This window comes from Myxocyprinus asiaticus, chromosome 41, assembly GCF_019703515.2.
Source record: "Myxocyprinus asiaticus isolate MX2 ecotype Aquarium Trade chromosome 41, UBuf_Myxa_2, whole genome shotgun sequence".
Classification (NCBI taxonomy): Eukaryota; Metazoa; Chordata; class Actinopteri; order Cypriniformes; family Catostomidae; genus Myxocyprinus; species Myxocyprinus asiaticus.
In genome coordinates, this window is record NC_059384.1 from 32,944,279 (window position 1) to 32,966,942 (window position 22,664).

General features: G+C 36.5%; 1 protein-coding gene across 1 annotated transcript; it reads left to right on the plus strand.

Moving 5' to 3' along the window:
- The first annotated feature begins 8,791 nt into the window (after window positions 1–8,791).
- LOC127431862 (type-1 angiotensin II receptor A-like) lies at window positions 8,792–21,810 on the plus strand. Its single transcript, XM_051682477.1, has 2 exons — window positions 8,792–8,840; window positions 20,306–21,810. Exon 2 carries the CDS (start codon window positions 20,423–20,425, stop codon window positions 21,482–21,484), a length of 1,062 nt encoding a protein of 353 aa, XP_051538437.1. The 5' UTR covers window positions 8,792–8,840; window positions 20,306–20,422; the 3' UTR covers window positions 21,485–21,810.
- Window positions 21,811–22,664: the final 854 nt, after the last annotated feature.

A 22,664-nucleotide genomic window follows, 5' to 3' on the forward strand; every position in this document is an offset into this window, starting at 1 on the left:
ATGTCCAAAAATCATAGGGTTGCTGCCTGCAGATTTTAACAATATCATTTTTTTCCCATATCTGCCATACTGACTCTCCACCATATTGAAATTTATGTAAAAATGCAAATTTTTACAAAATATTGTAGTGATATGTCTATTGAAGGCATTGTCAGATTTAAAAGAAAATTGGAATGCATCATCTACATCATGTCCTGAGGACATATGAGCAGTTTTGTGGCAGTGCCACAATACCCAAAAATCATGGAGTTAATGTCTGTGGATTCCTTGGGTCATGCAGATTTCACAGATATCAGTTTTTTCCATATCTGACATACTAAATCTCCACCATATTGACATTTATTTAAAAATGCACATTTTTACAAAATATTGTAGTGATATGTCTATTGAAGGCATTGTCAGATTTAAAAGAAAATTGGTATGCCTCATTAACATCAAGTCCTCATGCTACTTAAGCAGTTTGTAGACAGCGCCACCTATAGTTCAAAAGATAACTTACATTTGAGTGCTGAATTTAACCTCTCTTTGCCACATACTTGTCATGTTAGCTGAGTGGCTCAGTGTGTTAAAACAATGATTTATAGTTTGAAAGGTTATAGGTTTGAATCCTGAACTCTGCAAATAGTTCATGAGACTTTTGTGTATTGCTTAATGAATGTATGCTGGACTGTTCCACAATCAAATTCTGAATTTGATCTCCGTTCAAAAGTTACATAAATATTAAGTCAATCATATTGACTTGTTCTTGGCTGTTTTTATATATTAAAAAAAAAAAAAAAAAAAAAAAAAAAAAAAGAAACTCTTAGCATAGTATGTTCCTCTAGGTGGCTGCTATCATGGTGGCTGAGTGGAGCAGTGCTTAGAGCCATTAAATAGTAGGTTCCTTGTTCAATCCCCACCTAAGCAAGTCATACATTAGTAATGTGTGTAGTTCTAAAGATTTTTGTATTGTCCTTATTGAATGGAGGCTGGGCTTTTCCCCAGTCAAATGTTGATTAGCATCTTTTTTGAAAAGTTGCATGAATATAAAGTTGATCATGGTTAATGCCATGTTCGGCTATGATTCATCTAAGCTTGGTGTATCCCTTTGTTGCTTGACAGTGTTGTGACTCTTAAATTAGCATGTTTCTTTGCTAGGTTTTAAGCTGTCATAGCTAAGTGGCACACTGTGTAAAGTTCTAGGCTATAGTTTCAGGGCTGTGGGTTCAAACCGCCTATCAGCAAGTCTTTCATTAGAAAGGTCTGGAGATTTTTGTATCGTGCTTTACTGAATTGTTGCTGTGCTTTTCCCCAATCAGTTTTGATATTTGATGAAAAGTCTGCTTAGGCTGTTCCTCGTTGGCTGTCTGCACAGTGGCTGAGTGGAGCAGAGGTTCCAACCATTAAATATCAAATGGGAAGTTCCCAGTTTGATCCTGCTTTGGTGTAAATTGGTGTGTGTGTTTTCTTTGAGTTGTGCAGTGGTTTCCATGTTTGTGCTTGGCCCTGTTTTTTCTGCTTGCAGCTATATTTATTATTATTCTGCTTCTTCCTCCCAATGGGAGTCTATGGTAGCACATAGAACTGTTTGTAGGAAAGTGATGAAATTTGGCACACTGATAGGAGTGGTCATGAATAGTCACCATAGCAAATTTGGGACCTCCAGGTCAAACTCCATAGCACCACCACCAGTCCAAAAATTTAATTTTCTTTTGTGTGTATCTTTTGAACCGTTTGTCCTAGAAACCATTTTTTTTTTAAAATCTGATTACTCTCCTCTTAATATTTCAAATGAAACCCCATACATTATAACTCCATTTATATATATATATATATATATATATATATATATATATACAAATATATATATATATTATAAGCCCATTACAGTAGCTACTATCTTGGATAATGATGTTTACAGTTTAAAAGTTTCACATCCTTCAAACTTTGTCCGATTTGTCCAAACAGTGGCTCAAAATAATCTCCAGACCGAGCCGCACAGAAATGACAGTAAAGCATTTTGATGTTCGCCTTTGTTTAAAAGTTACGGCAGTGCAAAGTTAATGAGGTTTATGTAAAACTGGATGTGAGGCTGTATCTCGACAATGGTTTGCCCTATCAAAATGAGCCATGATATGAGGGTACATGCAAAGTTTGGAGACAGCACCACCCATGGGTTTTCTCATGTCAGCCATAATGTGTCTCTGCCACAATTAATTTTATTACAAGTGATATATCTTTTAAAAGCATTGTCAGATTTAAAAGAACATGTATATGCATCATAAACATCATGTCCTGAGGATATTTGAGTAGTACTGAGATATCACCAACTATAATCCACAAAAGATAATCCACACTTGTGTGCTGACTCTAACCTTGCGATGTCTCTTTGCCATCAGTTTGACATGTCAACTGAGTAGCTCAGTGTGTTGAAGCACTGATTTATAGTTTCAAAGGTTGTGGGTTTCAAATCCCCACCACAATAATTCATGCAGATAAACTTTCTGTTGTTATGGAGATCTTTGCATTGGGCTTACTAAAGGTTTGCTGGGCATTTCTCCAATCAAATTTTGATTTTCATTTTGTTGTATAGTTACATGAGTTGATTATTGTGACTACAACGATTGGCTGTGCTTCATCTAAGCTTGGTATGTGTGGTGCAGTGGATAGCACACTGAACTGTGGAACAGATTGTTGTGGGTTCAAATCCATTCAGGGACAATGTGAGCTGTGCTTGCTATGTTAGATCTTTGGGTTGTACAATAGTTGCTGCTAGTAGCTATATTGTTCTCATTAATTTTGTAAAAATAGAAGTCAGCTGGACCTGTACTTGCATGAGAGAACATACACCGATTGCAGGAACAGATCAAGTGTCCTGCCCTCTTAAGTCAGTCCATATAGCTTTCTCAAAAACAAGTTCTCCATGATCTTTCTCATGTTTACACACAGCTGGCTTCAACCTACCAGACCAAGCCCAGATGATGGAGTTTGACCAGCGTACCGGCTCGTCTTCCTCGCCTGCGTCTTCTGAACAACAAAGCCGCGCCTCCAACTAAAATGTCTAGCAAAACGTCTGAATATTCAAAAACCGGGAAAAGACTGTCTGGTATAAGCTGTTGAATGTTCAGCAGTTCGTCTCTGGTAAAACTGACAGGAAAGATTACTAAACACAGGACAAACAAACAAAAACAACAAAACAAAAGGAGCGCTCCATACTGAGGCGGCCATCCGCGGCGCCATCATGATGTATAATTGTTGGTCTATGAACATATGCGTCAGACTGACACTTTTGGAACATATCATTGGTTTACTGCATCACAAACGCCTTGTATTTAGGATGCTGTTTGAATTCAAAAGTAGATTTAACATTTGAATATTGCATTTCAAAATCCCTGCATTCTGTTTAGCTTCATCCAACTGTCAAGAATGCATCCTCTGTGACAGGCTCTCATTCTGTGGCTGCGTTGCTTGTGAGTTTTTTTGCTAGCACGCTGACTGCCCCCTGCTGATGCGACTCATAAAAACACAAAGTTATAAGCACTTTGAGCTTGAAGTAACAATTATCTGTCTTAAGGTAGGAAAATGCATACTTTTATTGCAGAATGAACATATGGGTCAGGGGGCATGATTAAATGTGTTCTATTTTTAAACTTGTTATTTTATATATAATTAATCACACTAAATTAACATGGTAAAATGGCCCTAGTTTGAACCATTGAATTACAGCTTTTCTAATTTGCACAACTGAATGGATGGTAAGACAGAGATAAGTGACAACTGTGTGAGATGGAGTAGAGGCAGTGGCACTCAGATGGGAGGTGTGTTATGTGGAGTGGGTGTATGCTGGGGGTGGCCTTAACTGTCTCATATTTTTTGGAAATACAGACATGAGATGTGTTTTCTTCGGGGGGGGGGGGGAGGGGGGTTGTGTGTTCTTGTTTCACATCATGTTCTTCTACTTCAGTATTAGGGCGGTTGTCTAATGTTACAACTCTTTGGTTCAGAGTCTGAAACTGTGATTTTCGTATCCACTGCTTCAGGTAGGACCCTTCTAGTTAACTTATGTATATATTTATATGTTTTACATGTGAGTTGGTATGCAAGTTAAAAGAATAATGTGCTACAAGCTCATTCTGTTCAATGAGCATGTTTGAACAAGTAGCCATGAGAGTTTGGATAAACTAATATCGTAGAATTATAGAACTTATTGAATCTGCAGCACAGTGAAATTCTTAATTAGTAGCCATTTCTACAATCACGTACAATTTTTATTTGGCAGTGTATGCTAAGGCAACCATCACTACTATTATTTGCTCATACTTAGGATTAGGAGTTTCAAATGCAACTCTCAACTGTAGGTTTTAAAATTTTGTGCAAAACTTTTCACACCATTTGTGGTGTGTACATGAATGATCTCTCAAATTGTACAGCTTATTGGCCAGAGCTGTGCTGTTACTTTCTAAGACATTGGACTTACATTTTTTGCATGGTGGACAGATTGAAGGAGGGACCCGTGTCATATCTAGGGACCAAAATATCATAGGTGGGGGACTCTTTTGAGTTGGGCCAGTGAGCAATACCCTAGCAACCACCTAACAATAACAATCCTATGCTTAGTGGATTTCAACAGAAAAGATGGAGGTGTTTGTGTTTTTATCAGAACTGACATTAATTTTAACGTGCTTGACATTAACTCTGTGCATGAGTTAATATTTTTTGATGTTACACAGTACACTTCCCATAACAAAGCCTATTCTGTTTGGGGTGTTATCACCACCAAATCAAAACGATTTTAATGAGGGGCTTGAGTACATCTTGAACAATTAAAATGATACTTTTACAAAGGAATGTATTACTATGAGAGATTTTAATACTGATTTTAATAAAATATCAGGAGAAAATTATAATGCTCTAAGGAAATTTTGTAAAGCAGATTTTAATTCACTAATTTAAAATCCCACTAAATTTTGGGACCGTGGCGATAGTATCATTGACCTTATTTTGGTGTCTGGTGAAAAGAATATTTCTCAATGATCATTATATTGTTTTCTGTACTAGGAATTTGTTTTAGACAAAAATACAGTAGACATAAAACAGTTAAGAAGACTACTCAAACAATGATGAAATATTTAAAGATCACCTAAATAAAGTTAAATGGGAAAATATACAAAATACCACTTTGGTTGATGATGCTTGGGTGAACTTTAAACATTTATTTCTTACTATAGTGAACAAAGTCACCCCTTTTAGACAGGTTAGATTTAAGCAAAGATCCAGTCCTTGGAAGAATCAGAAGAGAACTCAAGCAATAAAAAGGTGTAAGGCCTATTTTTTTATAGGAGAACTAAGAAATTATTTGATTCTGATAAGCTTAAAGCACTCGTACACAAATGTATTAGGGAAGCAAAGAGTATACAGTAGTTATCACTGAGCAACTACAAGTAAACCAAAATTAATTTGCAAGGTGTTGAACATGCTAAAACTTGATGGTAAATCTAAACCTAGTTCATCAAAAATAGGCTTACTTTAAATCTTGATGGAGAAACAGAATTTTATAAAAGCAAAATTGCTAACAAACTAAATAAATTTTCTCATCCATTGCTTATAGCTTAGTTGAACAGCTTCTTCCAAGTACGGGAAATTATGGGATCGAATTTGTAGAGAAGTTCTACTCTAGTCGAGGAGTGCTACCAGATTCCTTTTCTTTCATCAATACTAAAGTAGAAAAGATTACTAGGATGTTTAAAGAAGTACAAGTTTCTAAGGTAACCGGTCTAGATAGCATTCCAGATAAGTTTTTACGAGATGATTATTGCCCCAACCATAACATATATTTTGAATCTATTACTTGAAAAAGAAAAAGTACCATCTAATATTAAGGCCATGTCCACACTAATATATTTTCATTTGAAAACGGATCTTTTTCCCTGTTTTGGCCTTCCGTCCACACTGAGACTGTGTTTTTCACGACGAAAATGGAGCTTTTTGAAAACACTCTCCCAAGTGAGTAAATATGAAAACACTGTTTTCACGTTGTAGTGTGGACAGGGAAAACGGAGATGTCTGAAAACGATGACGTATTTGTTGTCATGTGATGCAGTCATGTTATCCATTTAACCCAAAACAATCAAGATGGTGGCTCATGTTGTAGAGGCTTTGTTGTGCCTGCTACCCATTTTGATAGCATTGTTAAAGATAAATGTTACTTTGTACAACCTTGACACTGCATTCCTTCGAAGGCGACGGAACACAAGACCGTACATGGAACGGGAATATTTGGCATGTGCAGTAAGGGGATTAAGAATTTTCATTTGTTTCAGTGTGGATGGGAAACTTTTGGAAAGTGCTTGAAAACAGCAGTGAGGACGGAGAGCATTTCGAATACATAAAACGCCATTTTTAAATAGATTTAGATTAATGTGGACATAGCCAAAATAATTATATTATACAAGAAAGGGAATAGACATGATCTAGGGAACTACTGGCCGGTCTCCATCCTCAGTGTGGCATCAACAAATGTGAAAAGGTTGTGCATAAGTGGATATATGTACTATATGTAAGCAAACATAAAATAATTTTTGATTTCATTCAGGTTGTAGGTCTTATTCCACAGATTTGTGTTTACTTTATTTAACAGACTGTAACAACATAAAGGATGGGCAAGGAGGAGGGGGGAACCAGCTGAACAGTTAAAATAATGTTTAATGAAAACTTAAAAAGACACAAACATAAACACACATGGCAGCTGCGTGTGGCTCTCTCTCTCCCAAACTGCCGGATCCGGCTCGGCTTTTTCCCTCTCCTCGGCTGATTAGCCAGATTGGGGACCGGCCGTGCACACTCACGGCCCAGCCCCGTCCTCCTCCTCGTCACACAGACCATATAAGGAAACAGATTAATGGTGGAAAATGGTGTGGTATCGTTCTTTTGGACCTTCATAAAGCCTTTAATACAGTTAACCACTCAATAATTTTAGGTGATCGAGTACAGTGATTGCTTGGTTGACATTTTATCTTTCTGGGAGGGCTCAGAGGGTGGAGAATAGTGGTATCCTTTCCGAGGTGAAACCTGTAAATAGTGGTTTTCCCCAGGGAAATGTTCTGGGTCCTCTTTAGTTTTTATTATATACAGTTGAAGTCAGAAATGTACATACATACAAGTTACATTTGTAAGTTACAGTTTTTCACAATTCTTGACATTTAATTGTAGAAAACATTCCCTGTCTTAGGTCAGTTAGGATCACCACTTTATTTTAAGAATGTAAAGTGTCAGAATAATAAAGAGAAAATGATTTATTTCAGCTTTTATTTCTTTCATCACATTCCCAGTGGGTCAGAAGTTTACATACACTTTGTTAGTATTTGGTAGCATTGCCTTTAAATTGTTTAACTTGGGTCAAACGTTTTGGGTAGCCTTCCACAAGCTTCTCACAATAAGGTGTTGGAATTTTGACCTATTCCTCCTGACAGAACTGGTGTAACTGAGTCAGGTTTGTAGGCCTCCTTGCTCACACACACTTTATCAGATTGAGGTCAGGGCTTTGTGATGGCCACTCCAATACCTTGACTTTGTTGTTCTTAAGCCATTGTGCCACAACTCTGGAGGTATGCTTGGGGTCATTGTCCATTTGGAAGACCCATTTGCGACTGAGCTTTAAGTTCATGGCTGATTTCTTGAGATTTTGCTTCAGTATATCCACATAAATTTCCTTCCCCATGATGCCATCTATATTTGTGAAGTGCACCAGTCCCTCCTACAGCAAAGCACTCCCACAATATGATGCTGCCACCCCCATACTTCACAGTTGGGATGGTGTTCTTCGGCTTGCAAACATCACCCTTTTTCCTCCAAACATAACGATGGTCATTATGGCCAAAAAGTTAAATTTTTCTTCATCAGACCAGAGGACATTTCCACAAAAAGTAAGATCTTTGTTCCCATGTGCACTTGCAAACTGTAGTCTGGCTTTTTTATGGCAGTTTTGGAGCAGTGGCTTCTTCCTTGCTGAGCAACCTTTCAGGTTATGTCGATATAGGACTCGTTTTACTGTGGATATAGATACTTGTCTACCTGTTTCCTCCAGCATCTTCACAAGGTCCTTTGCTGTTATTCTGGGATTGATTTGCACTTTTCGCACCACACTACATTCATCTCTAGGAGACTGAATGCATCTCCTTCCTGAGTGGTATGATGGCTGCGTGGTCCCATTGTGATTATACTTGCGTACTGTTGTTTGTACAGATGAACATGGTACCCTCCAAGGATGAACTTGCCCCCAAGGATGAACCAGACTTGTGGAGGTCCAAAAATTTTTTCTGAGGTTTTGGTTGATTTCTTTTGATTTTTCAATGATGTCAAGCAAAGTGGCACTGAGTTTGAAGGTAGGCCTTAAAATACATCCACAGGTACACCTCCAATTCAGTACACCTCCTATAAAAAGCTAATTGGCTAATTGTCTAAAGGCTTGACATCATTTTCTGGAATTTTCCAAGCTGCTTAAAGGCACAGTTGACAATGTATGTAAACTTCTGACCCACTGGAATTGTGATATTGCCAATTAAAAGTGAAACAAACTGTGTGTAAACAATTTTTGGAAAAATTACTTGTGTCATGCACAAAGTAGAGGTCCTAAATGACTTGCCAAAACTATAGTTTGCTAATATTAATCTGTTGAGTGGTTAAAAAATGAGTTTTTATGACTTCAACCTAAGTGTATGTAAACTTCTGTCTTCAACTGTAGAAATTATATTTAAGCTGTTTGTGATTGTAACTTGTTTTTATATGCTGATGATTCTGCACTACAGGTTCCAGATAAAGATGCTTTTAAGGTTCAGGAGAAGTTAGGTGAGGAACTAAATAAGGTAAGAGTTTGACTCTCAGAAAACAATCTTGTACTACATTTTGGAAAAACTGTGTCCAAATATTTTGGCTCTAAATATAAATTACATAGGGCTGCTGAGCTGGCAACTAGCAGGTTGTAGACTGTGTAATTTCAAATAGAACTTTAATTAATTATCTGTGTTGTGTTCTTGATAACAGCTTAAGTGGAGTAAGTATGGCCATGAAAGTGTTAGGCAGGGTTAATGCCAGGAACAATTCCTTTGCTAGAAATGTTGGATTTCTGGATAGAGAATGTTTAAGATTACTTGCATCACATTTAGTGCAATATCATTTTGATTATGCTTACAGTAATTCGTGACTGTTTTATCTGTCTCAGATATGGATAAGGAAGTTACAAGCATCTCAAAATAAACTGATGTAGGGTGCATTTCCCAAAAGCATTGTTAGCTAACTATCATCGCAAGTTCCATCATTACCAACATAATTCAACGATTTGGTGTTTCTCAAAACCATAGTTCCAACAAACATTCGCAAACAGTATCACAAAGTTGTGTTGTTGGAACTACAGCTCTCCATTTGTGGTTTAAAACATAGTTCCTTGTTAGTTTGCTGTGTGGACATTATTTCACTTTGCTGAGGCTTCTATAACTTTTATTCCATATATCTTTCATTTTGTCAAGACTTTGATCACATTTACATGCATTTAAGAAAATGACTTATTGGGGGCCTAGGTAGCTCAGCGAGTAATGACGCTGACTACCACCCCTGGAGTAATGAGTTTGAATCCAGGGCGTGCTGAGTGACTCCAGCCTGGTCTCCTAAGCAGCCAAATTGGCCCGGTTGCTAGGGAGAGTAGAGCCACATGGGGTAACCTCCTTGTGGTCGCGATTAGTGGTTCTCGCTCTCAATGGGGCGCGTGGTAATTTGTGCGTGGATCGCAGATAGTAGCGTGAGCCTCCACATGCGAAGTCTCTGCGGTGTCATGCACAGCGAGCCACATGATAAGATGCATGGATTGACTCTCTCAGAAGTGGAGGCAACTGAGACTTGTCCTCCGCCACCCAGATTGAGGTGAGTAACTGTGCCACCACGAGGACCTACTAAGTAGTGGGAATTGGGCATTCCAAATTGGGAGAAAAAGGGATAAAAAAAAGAAAACTACTTATTCCAAGGATAAGCAGAAAGCGGTGTTCTGAAACGTCATGCAAATGCAGACATTTAAGGGATAAAGGGCTGTTAAGAGAAAGGGCTTTAACACACATGGTAAATATCAGCCTCCAAAGGGCACTTCAAAGGGAGAACAATCAGAATAGGCTTTCAAACTGAATTCTAGGGCATAGGGAAAACTCTAGGGCATAGGAAAGATCACTTCTGAATGGAGCGCACCCATTTGAAGAGTGTGCATGTGCTTATGTGCTCAAGCATGCAGGGGAATCCCAATGTCTGATGTAGCGGGAAACCTCACTATTGCAGCGCAATGCATCTGTCTCATTACACGGTGCATGCCGATTTCATGTCTTCAGCAGCATTCTCGCATCAAACATTTTTCTGGTGTGCATGTACATAAGCTATTATAATTAAATTTTCCTGGAAGTTATCACTCCACCCCCTGCGTAACATCATTAACAACAGCTCTATGTTGTTGAACCAACATGGTTTGAAGGATGTATGTTTTGGGAAACAGTCGAGACTAGTTAGTTAATTTCTCCAACGATGCATAGTACTATGAACTCACCCCAGATTCATTTTTAGGGATTCAGCACCACACTCATGTGGATAAGATCAATTTCCAAGAGCCTAATTGGTTGCCAGTAGAATACAGAGCAGTTCACCTTAAACTTAATATGGTACATAAAATAATCAGCAAGAGTCCAATCTATTTTAGTAATTATAGTTACTATAGAGTTAGAGAAAAACATAGTTACAATCCCAGGCAGATATGTCAGTTTTAAACCATTTATGGCCAAAGGTCTTTTGAATTCTCAGGAACACATGAATGAAATTTTGGAATGAAATGCATATTATAGGTGTATAACAAACGTGATTGGTTTTAGTCAGAAATAAATAAATAAAAAATGTGTGTGTGTGTGTGTGTGTGTGTGTGTGTGTGTATATATATATATATATATATATATATATATATATATATATATATATATATATGTGTTTTTTTTTTTAAGATAAAATTTCTTAATGATGAAATTTATGTTTTAAATGATTGTGTACACAGTGTAATTATATGTTATATTGTATTTGTAAAAACTGTTGATGCAAATGCCAGTTGCCATCAGTGTTATGTAATATAAATGTAATATCATTAAGATGCACACACAAGGGCCGCAGAAAGCATTTATCGGAGTGGGATTGATATTTAATTTATAATGATCTCCTTCCCATGTCATAATTTTAGCAAATAGGCCTTTATTGTAAGCACCATAAGTACCTCTCACCATAAATCTTGTTTTTTTGTGAATTAAAGTGTGACTATAGAGTGCAACAGTCTGGTTTTGGAAGTAAAAATCCCATTCATTTTTTATCATAGGGGAATTGATTTTTAATGATATCTTATAAACCTTTAAAGACAGACCTACCACGAGCTCCGAGGTTGTTAATCTATGGTATGCGCTTTTGTTGAACTCATCAGTCTCTTTATTTGAAACATAATTTTTTTATTGTGTGTAGCAGTGTAATTTGTGATAAAGAACTACACTACTCATGATCCAGCAATGAAAGATCCACTAATCAGAGAATCGTGGTAAACAAACCGCAGCAAAAGAGCACTGGGTATTAGCCATACCACTTCCACGGCCTATGCACACACACATACGCACACTCGTGCGCGCGCGCACACACAAACACACACACAGATTGTGTCATATCTTGTTAATTTAAATAACATTGCTAATTGTTTAAATAACATTAACATTGATTCAGCACAAATGAACACAATGTTTCAGTGTACTACAGGATGACTAATATCTGTCAGACACATCTCCAATGGCGGCAACTTGAATCTATCTAATGAGAACGCAAACACGGCAGCAGAAGCTAAATTGCTGCGTTGGGCTTATGTTTGTGCTCAGCTAAACAAAATGTCCGACAGATGTCTGTGTCATTCCATCTGCTGTTAATCCAAACAGCCATTTGCTTTAAAAGCCCAGTCAACAGAAATATATAAACTGTGTCTATGCCGTCCCAGCAGGAGAGGAGAGAAGATAATTGTTTTTTTAGTGGCCACAGTTGTGCTGATGAGCTGGATTTCAGACAGCACCTCTCATAAGTGAAAGAAGAGTAGACTAAATGAATCATTAACTAGATCATTAACTGAAGACTTTTAGTGGCCAGTTTTACTCTCTGCCAGATGGTGGTGCTCACCATACAATTCTGTTTTCAACAGAATTCCTGTTAGAAAGTTGTGTTGCTCGAGCGAGTATCAAGCATGTGGGTGAATCTCACTAAAAAACATGTACAGGTCACATTTTTAACCCCAAAATCAAAAGGGAAAAAATAAGTAATAGTAATACTTTACAATAAGGTTCCATTTGTTAGCATTAGTTAACAACAATAGTTAATATGAACTATCAATGAACAGTACTTTTACAGCATTTATTAATATTAGCTAATGTTAATTTCAACATATAGTAATACATATTTTAAATCAAAAGTTGTATATGTAAACATTAGTTAATGCACTATGAACTAACATAAGCTAACAATGAACTATTGTATTTTTATTAACAACGATAAATAAATGCTGTAAAAAATATATTGTTTATTGTTAATTCATGATATCTAACTCATTAACTAATGTTTACGAATTGATACTTATTGTAAAATGTCACTGAAGTAATTATACTATTTTTCAGACCAATATGATGTTTTTCAATTGTGACATTATTTTCATTATTATTTTCATTATTATTTTCAAACACTCACTACCATAATGCATATGCAGACATTTTACTTTTGAGTTTATTTGTAATTCCTATTAATCCTAATATATATATATATATATATATATATATATATATATATATATATTTACAGGAAAGAATTACTGTAATAAAATTATTTTAACATTTTATTTTAAATATTTCATTTATTAATTATTTAAATAATAAATATAAATTAAAGGCAGTACAAAAAATAGTACCAAGATGTATAATACTTTACAATATTAATAATATATAATTTTATATATAATATATTATTATTACATATAATATTTAATTAATATTTAATAATACATTATATTTAAAATATAATTATGCAGTGGATAGAAAAAGTATGTGAACCCTTTGGAATCACCTTTATTCAAGTATACATTTGTCTTAAAATCTGGTTTGAACTTCATCTAAATTACAGTAATGAACAAACACAATCTATTTGAACTAATAACACACAAATTATTGTATTGTTCTTGTACATGTTGAATACATCATTAAAATATTCACAGTGTAGGTTGGAAAAAGTATGTGATCCCCTCCAGGGGTGTCAAACTCGGTTCCTGGAGGGCCACAGTCCAGCAGAGTTTAGCTCCAACCCTAATTAAACACACCTGAAGCAGCTAATCAAGGTCTTCAGGAGTGTGTGAAGATTACAAGGAGGCATTTTGGAGCAGGGCTGGAACTAAACTCTGCAGGGCTGCGGCCCTCCAGGAACTGAGTTTGACACCCCTGCGGCCTAGGCCATTGGTTCTCAACCCTATTCCTTACCAGTACAAAGCTTTAGTTTGGAAAATTACTGGTGGTACAAAGAACTTGGTAAATACATTCATCCATGTTAGTGTGTAGTAATTTACGATTAAACTGAATTTAATCTGTATGGTTAGAGTGATTTATTTAGAGCAGTGTCGGTCAGTGTGGCCTGATTTACTTTCTGTATGGTGGTCAGCCAAGTCAAGACCATCACACTTCAGTTCAGATGCAGTTGCACCATCATATTTGGAAAGCACTCTGCTGATACTGCAAAAACCCTATCCTTACAACAAGATAAATTTACCCACTGTATGCTTTTTTCAAAGAATATTTTGAATATACGTGTATTTTGGAATGTTTTGTCACTTGATTTAGGCATTAAAGGTGCTGTAAGTGATTTTTCATGGAAAGGTACGCAAAACATTTTACTACTCCCTGAAAGATATTAATGAAATATGTGTCTCGAGATATCTCACCTGTCTCTGTGACAGCTCTAAACTCTGTAAACAGCACACAAAAATGTGTCCACGATGCTATGTTGCTCATAACAGTAGTCAGTTGAGGGTGCAATTTTGCCGCTGTTGTTTTTGAAAACTGTTTCTGCTCGGGTCTCAATAAATCTCATTTAGTATCTTTGGAGTGCAAGGTTTTGGCGAGCTGCGGACAGTGACGTTTTCTGCCTGTCAATCATTTTGCACATTCTCATAGTATTGTAGTTGCAGTGAATTATTGGAGCATAATGCTAATTTTATGCCATGTTGCTCATAACAGTTGTCAGTTGAGGGCGCTATTGTGCTGCTATTGTTTTTGAAAACCATTTCTGCTCATGTCGGTCTCAATAAAGCTCATTTGATATCTTTAGACTGTGGTTGTTTTGGAAATAAAAGGGGGGCGTGGCTAATCCAACGGCTCAGTTTGACAGCTTGTGGAAATTCTAGAACGGCTAAAATCGCTTACAGCATCTTCAACCTCACTATATCATTTTATTTCTGACTTTCTGACTGTGTTTTGCAATGTATATTCCTTATTGAATAACCATCATGACAACAGTCATACCATTCTGTATGTAAGAACATGTAGACCTAAAGTATCCATGACTGATCAAATGTACTGTATTTCCAGAAAAGTAATTAAAGAAGAGCATTTTTGCAGCTTATGTCAATTATAAGTATTTTACCATTTAGACAAATTTTATCTGGGGATTGTCTTATGTTACCAAAGCGAATCCAGATAAACAGCATAGGAACACATGCACAACCTTTAAAGAAGGCTCGTCCAGCACATTTAGCTTCTGTGTTCCCTGTACAGTGAAATTTACAGCCACATACTCTTTCACTCATTAAAAAGAAAACAGGGTTAAATCAAGCGGTGACATGAGCGGAACTGCTTTATTGCAGACTGCCTGAGGAGGAGAAATGCAGGGCTGATATTTCATGATCCTCTTACCCTTGGCACCCTGACGCTGGTCTCCTCTCAAAATGAGCTGCACATCTGCAACTGATATGGCTGTTGTTTTTACAAAGAATGCTGCTTTTTAATAGAAACTCATCTGTGAAACCAAAGAAATGAAACAGCTCTATAATGTGGGTCTGTGCTTTAACACAACCACTATAAGGGCCAGAAATGTTTGTATGGTCACTAAACATGCCCAACTCTGCTTTGTAGTGGATTTGGGATCTTAAATGGATAGTTGCAATAGATACAATGCAAGTGAATGGGTTCCAAAATTGTGAAGCTCCAAAAGCACATAAAGGCAGCATAAAACTAATCCATATGACTCCAGTTGTTAAATCTATATCTTCAGAAGCTATATGACAAGAGTCCATTTTTACAATCAATCTTCACTTTCACTTTCACAATCTTCTTATTTTGTTTTTGGCTATTCGCATTCTTTGTGCATATTGTCACCTACTGGGCAGGGAGGAGAATTTATAGTAAAAAAATATTGATCTTTTTCTCACCCACACCTATCATATCACTTCTGAAGATATATACCACTAGAGTCTTGTGGATAATTTGTATTCTGTTTTGATGTGCTTTTTGGGGCTTCAAAGTTTTTGTACCCATTCAATTGCATTGTGAGGACCTACAGAGCTAAAATATTCTTCTAAAAATATTTGTTTCTGTTCAGCAGAAGAAAGTCATACACATCTGGGATGGCATGAGGGTGAGTAAATTATGAAAGAACTTTCATTTTTGGGTGAACTATCCCTTTAAAGATTGCAGCTGTTCCCTCTTCACCAAACTAAATAAAGTAGGTAGAACAAGTTTTATCATTACAGAGTTTTTGGACATTGATAAACAACATCCAAACTGATATCTTTTTCTCATTCTATTCCAGTAGCAGCAAGCTCATTTTTAACAGCAAACAGGTTTGATTTTCTCACAGGCAGTTTCCACAGCCTAGACCTCTGTTGACCTGTTTATTTAGGTGTGTGCTGATTAGAGATTCTCATGCGGAGCTCCTTTTTAGGTCGGTGTGCAGGAACATAACAGCTCTGCATTACTGTGATGCACTTTTCTCTCTCTATTTTTGCCTTTTTATTTCCTACCTCACTTAATGGCGTAGACACAAAAGCATGCACATACATGCAGTAAAACAAGTTGTTTTTTCCCCCAGGCGCTTACAGTATGTCCAGATAACAGGGTTCTGAGCAAAGAATTGCCATAACTTTTCCATGACTTTCCAGTTGTTGTTGATTACCATCCATAGGCACTTGTCCTATGCAGGGTTGCAGGTAGTGCTGGAGCCTATCCCAGCTGTCTTGGGCTGAAGGCAGGGAAACACCCCGGACAGGTGGTCAGTCCATCAGGACAACTCACACAGACATACACATTCACACTCTCACCTATGGGGAATTTAAGGTCTCCAATTCACTTAACCTGCATGTTTTTTTGGACTGTGGTGAAAACCAGAGCAAACCCACACAAACACGGGGAGAACATGCAAACTCCACACAGAAGGCCCAGGCCACTTCTTGCTGTGAGGCAACAGTGCTACCCACTGTCAAATACAAATCCTTGCAATTTACATATTTTAATGGTCATGCTTACTAGTGTTCAAATGTCTCAATAATACAGTTCAGTTGAACAATTTTGCTTTCTGAGCCCCCGTGCCCCCACCCCCCTTCCGGAAGACGACTTTGTGTCTTATAGGAAACAGTTATTAGTAACATGAACAAAACAGATTTTTGAGACGTGAGACAAAGCTGCCACAATTTTAACTGCCATTAGCAACATTTTGACTTTAATAAATCAGAGATGATCACTTCATATTTATTTTGTCAAAATGATTACTGCTAAAACCACCATAACTCAGTATGTCAGACAACAAAATATATTTAACTTGTATCTTTGAAAGAAACATCAGCACTATGTCCTGACAGTAGGAAGGTTAATTTCTGAAATCTTCTATAGGACTGGTGTCCCTACTTATTGTGAACACTGTCAGATATTAATAATAATAATAAAAATTAAAAAAATTAAATCATGAAATATCAATAAAAGTAAGCCTTCATCCTGAAGGTCCTTTTCCTATTTAATTGTATTTTCTCTCAAAACACTAAATAGCAACAAAAACTACCACAGCACATTACTAAACATCTGTTTGTCACTATATACAGCAACATTTTCCTGATCCATGAGGTCATCCCATGCAGTGTCTAAAGGTTGATTTTAATTTAAATTGATCTAACATTTAAGAATTTTTTAAATGTTGCTAAAAGGAATCCCTCAGATTATTCCATTTGTTTTGAGTCAAAATACTTATTTATCATTATCAGTTTTGTTCATGGCGATTAAATTAAAAGTTTTCCAATAACTGTTTAATAAGTGAAAGGGTTAGGCATGGCTCCATGCGACATTTAATATATATATATATATATATATATATATATATATATATATATATATATATATATATATATATACATTGGCGGCCAAAAGTTTGGAATAATGTACAGATTTTGCTCTTATGGAAAGAAGTTGGTACTTTTATTCACCAAAGTGGCATTCAGCTGATCACAATGTATAGTCAGGACATTAATAACATGAAAAATTACTTTTACAATTTGAAAAAAAATGTAAACTACTTCAAAGAGTTCTCATAAAACAAATCCTCCACGTGCAGCAATGACAGCTTTGCAGATCCTTGGCATTCTAGCTGTCAGTTTGTCCAGATACTCAGGTGACATTTCACCCCACACTTCCTGTAGCACTTGCCATAGATGTGGCTGTCTTGTCGGGCACTTTTCACGCACCTTACAGTCTAGCTGATCCCACAGAATACTCAATGGGGTTAAGATCCATAACACTCTTTTCCAATTATCTGTTGTCCAATGTCTGTGTTTCTTCGCCCACTCTAACCTTTTCTTTTTGTTTTTCTGTTTCAAAAGTGGCTTTTTCTTTGCAATTCTTCCCTTATGGGAATATATATATATGCAGGCCTTATGGCCTGCACCCCTGAGTCTTCTCTTTACTGTTATACATGAAACTGGTGTTGAGTGGGTAGAATTCAATGAAGTTGTCAGCTGAGGACATGTGAGGCGTCTATTTCTCAAACTAGAGACTCTGATGTACTTATCCTCTTGTTTAGTTGTACATCTGGTCTTCCACATCTCTTTCTGTCCTTGTTAGAGCCAGTTGTCCTTTGTCTTTGAAGATTGTAGTGTACACCTTTGTATGAAATCTTTAGTTTTTTGGCAATTTCAAGCATTGTATAGCCTTCATTCCTCAAAACAATGATTGACTGATGAGTTTCTAGAGAAAGCTGTTTCTTTTTTGCCATTTTTGACCTAAAATTGACCTTAAGACATGCCAGTCTATTGCATACTGTGGCAACTCATAAACAATGTTAAGCTTTATTTAACGAACCAAATCACTTTCTGCTGTATTTGATATAATGGCAAACTATTTTCTAGTATCAAATGAGCAATTTAGCATGATTACTCAAGGATAAGGTGTTGGAGTGATGGCTGCTGTCTAGATTTGATCAAAAATGACTTTTTTCAAATAGTGATGGTGCTGTTTTTTACATCAGTAATGTCCTGACTATACTTTGTGATCAGTTGAATGGCACTTTGGTGAATTAAAGTACCAATTTCCTTCCGAAACAGCAAAATCTGTAAATTATTCCAAACTTTTGGCCACCATTGTGTATGTATATATATGTATGTGTTTATAAACAACTTCCCATTGTTATTTCCTTTAACAAAAATGATAATGCTCCACCAATACACACACACACACACATATATATATATATATATATATATATATATATATATATATATATATATATATATATATATATATATATATATATATATAGGTACAATGGCGCTATGGGGCACCCCTTGAGGAAAAGTTTTTTTTTTGTTTGTTTGTTTTTTTTTTTTTTATGGAAGTGTATCAAGATTTAAAAAAAAAAAAAAAAAAACTGTATTGGATATTGGTGGAGCAATATCATTTTTGTTAAAGGAAATAATAATGGAAGTTTGTTTTAAATATATATTTTTTAAATGTCGCATGGAGCCATGCCTAGCTTACACTGTATATATTATCAAGAAATTAAATTCAAAATAACTGTAAATAAATTGTTATGGAATTTTTAGATAATTTCCCTCATATTTACCAAGGTCATGTTACAAGCAACACTAGAAAACACAAAATGTCTTCTGCATTAAAAATAGTGTGATATGCAAAATATAATTATTTTGCCTATACACTAAAATTGTCTGTATGATAGTGGTGACAATTCATTATATGGACTAAAAATCATTTGAAAACATCGTGTAGTCTCCATTAATTTATAAATTGAAGTGAGGCTAGATTTATCAATATTTAAAATAAATATTTGACATAACAGTGAACATTTTGTATCTGATGGTGTTGACACAATGTGTTACAGTCACAGTGTTATTAATCTCCATGCCCTTACCAGACTTGGAAATTACAATTTAAAAATGTTCTTGAATTTCTACACTGCAAAAAAAAAAAAATAAAAAAAAAAAATCACTTTCTTGCTGAGTGTTTTGTCTTATTTTCCACTAAAAATATCTCAACATCCTTAAACAAGAAAAAAATAATTATTGAGAAGCAGAATGACTTAAGATATTAAGTCTTAATTTCAGATAAATTCAACCAAATTTAGTTTAGTTAGTTAGGGTTTATGTTTAAAACAAGAAAAAAAAAAAAAGAAATGCCAAAGGGGTAAGAAAAATGAACATGTTTTCCCTTTGAATCAAGCTTTTTTTTCTTACCCCATTGTCAATTGTTTTATATATATATATATATATATATATATATGCATAAACGTTACTACACTTTGAAAACATGACAAAATGTCATTTTGCTCCTTAAGTAATTGTATCTTGCTTTAAGAATGGTTAGCTATTTTTACAAGAAAAAAACAATATAAAATTCTCAGTAAGAAAATTCATTTTTGCAGTGCAGGTTTTTCATGACCATGAGAACCCTGAGATAAACACAGTAAAGTTTTACATTTGCCACTCGTTAACTAAGGAAGAATTTAAATAGGGAATCCAGTTGGTTAGATTAGTGTTATTTCAAAGGGGTATTTTGAATCCTTAGTACCATTAAACATCTGTTTTTGATGGCGTCTTGTTTAATAGAAATATCGTGAACAGTGAGGACCGCTTTAAGTGCAGAGCTTATTGAGAGAGCGTGGCATGAGCTCTTTCATGGCTGGTGTTTATAGTCTGTGGTTGCGGTAATGATGTCTCTTCCTCTGGACTATGGCTGACGATTTTTGTTGCACTCTTTTATAGGTGTCAGTGAGGCCTTTAGCCCAAGGCTGGTGTCGGTCACGACAGACACACCCTGTGGATAACGGAGATAACGGACCCCTACTTGCAGACACATAATCAAAAAACTGGGGACAAAATATGGAGAACAAGACATCAGGAATAAGTGAATATCTCCATGTCAACTGCAGCATGTCTGGACGCCACAGTTTCATCTTCACCTTCATCCCTGTGGTGTATGGATGCAACTTTGTCATTGGGATCATTGGCAACAGCTTGGTGGTGGCGGTCATATACCGCTACATGAAGTTGAAGGCAGTAGCGAACGTATTTGTGCTCAATCTTGCTGTATCAGATCTCACCTTCCTTATAACGCTACCAATGTGGGCCACTTTCACAGCAACGGGCTACCATTGGCCTTTTGGTGCCTTCCTATGCAAAGCAAGTGCTGGTTTGGTCATCTTCAACCTCTACACTAGTATATTCTTCCTCACCGCTCTTAGCATTGACCGATATCTTGCTATCGTACACCCGGTACGTTCCAGACGCCAACGCACCCTACTTTATGCTCGCCTCACTTGCGTACTCATTTGGGTGTTCGCTTTGCTTCTAAGTTTGCCCACGGCACTAAGCAGGGATGTGTACAACATTGGAAACTCTAAAGTGTGTGCTGTTTGGCATGGCAGTAAGCGGATCCACTTGATAGTTACACTTAGCATACTAAAGAGTGTGCTAGGCTTCCTTGTGCCTTTCCTTGTGATCATAACATGCTATTGCCTCATCGGTCAGGCCCTGCTAGGATCTCGAGGTCTGCTGAGGAAAAACGTTCGCTCTCGGGAAGACGAGACGCTACGGATGCTAGCTGCTGCAGTGCTAGCTTTCTTTGTTTGCTGGGCACCTCACCAGGCTTTCCACTTCATGGAGCTTCTGGCCATGCTCGGTGTGGTGGAAAACTGCCAAACACTGGATGTTATTGACACAGCCATGCCGTTTACCATCTGCATCTCCTACTTGAACAGTTGTGTCAACCCCATTCTCTATAGCTTTGTTGGACACAACTTCCGCAAGAACCTGCTGAGCTTGCTGGGCTGTGCATCTGTTCCAACCAGTGGTCACCTTAGCACTAGCTTAAAGAATGTGCATTCCCATTGTACCTCTGGACTGCTCAACCCAACAAGGACCACATCTACTGTTAAGACATAGCTGAAATTCTTTATCTCTATGATGGGTTTTGTTTTCACAGTTTGGAAAAGTAATACAAGATATTTTTTACCTTTAGGTTCTCCATGGGGCATTCACACACAGAGCAATTTTATCACTGGAGGACATTGAGAGCCTGTATTGTTGGTCATAGTGGGCTTCCTACTGCTAGATGCCCTAACGTTATTGGTTGTACCGCACAATTGGCCATAGCTTTTGAAAATCTGATCACAAATGCTGGTAAAAATAAAATTTTTCTAACTTGACCAGTTTTAATTGTGTCAGGGCTCTTGGGGGGTCCCCAAAACTCCACCTACCACCAAAATGCCCACTGCTGGGGGATGAATAGAAATTGATAAAGTGTTGGATAAGTTACTCAAAAAAAAAAGTAATTCAATACAAATTACTAATTACTTCTCCAAATTTGTAATCATATTACTTTACTCATTACTTAACAGAAAAAATAATCACATTACTAATTACTTTACTTTTGTTACTTTGTAAAGCACTTTTCACAGAAGTTTCGAGTTCAAAATAATGTCTATATTCTAATGTCTATACACACACCCTGTCACATAAAAACAAACAGATGTACATACTGTATTAACATAATGTTTTCAATCTATTCTGCATAAATATTTATTTGAAAATATCTGTGACCCAAGAAGTGAAAGGAATTAACTTCACTGAAAGTCAGTAGCTTTTATCTGATTAGAAGAATTTAAAACTGTTGATAAACACTCAAAAATCAACTTTGCTGAAACATATTATGTAGGGATGTCCCAATACCGATACCGCGCTCATGTACTTGTACTAGTGCTCGTAAAAAATCTATCATAAATACCATCTGACATATGAATGCCATTACGTAAACATACAACGCACTAATTAAAATCACGTTATGTCCTAGTGTGATTATTAAACCGCAAAAGCTGCAATTTAATGAGATAAATATATAGTTTGCATGTGCTGTGCTCTTCAAATGTGACTGCTTGTGAATGTGTGGATCCGGTGTTGTGCAGACATAAAGACACAAAGTGCTCATACCTTATAGCTTCTTGGCACATACATGGAAAACAACATCATGAGCATCGTATGCTCTGTTTGTAGCAGATGACAGCGAGCAGAACACTAATTCACTTGTAGCATGAGGCACATACAGACTATGTATTAATTTAATTTA

Excerpts from the sequence above, each read along its gene's own strand:
- LOC127431862 (XM_051682477.1), top strand. The coding sequence starts at position 20,423 with ATGGAGAACAAGACATCAGGAATAAGTGAATATCTCCATGTCAACTGC.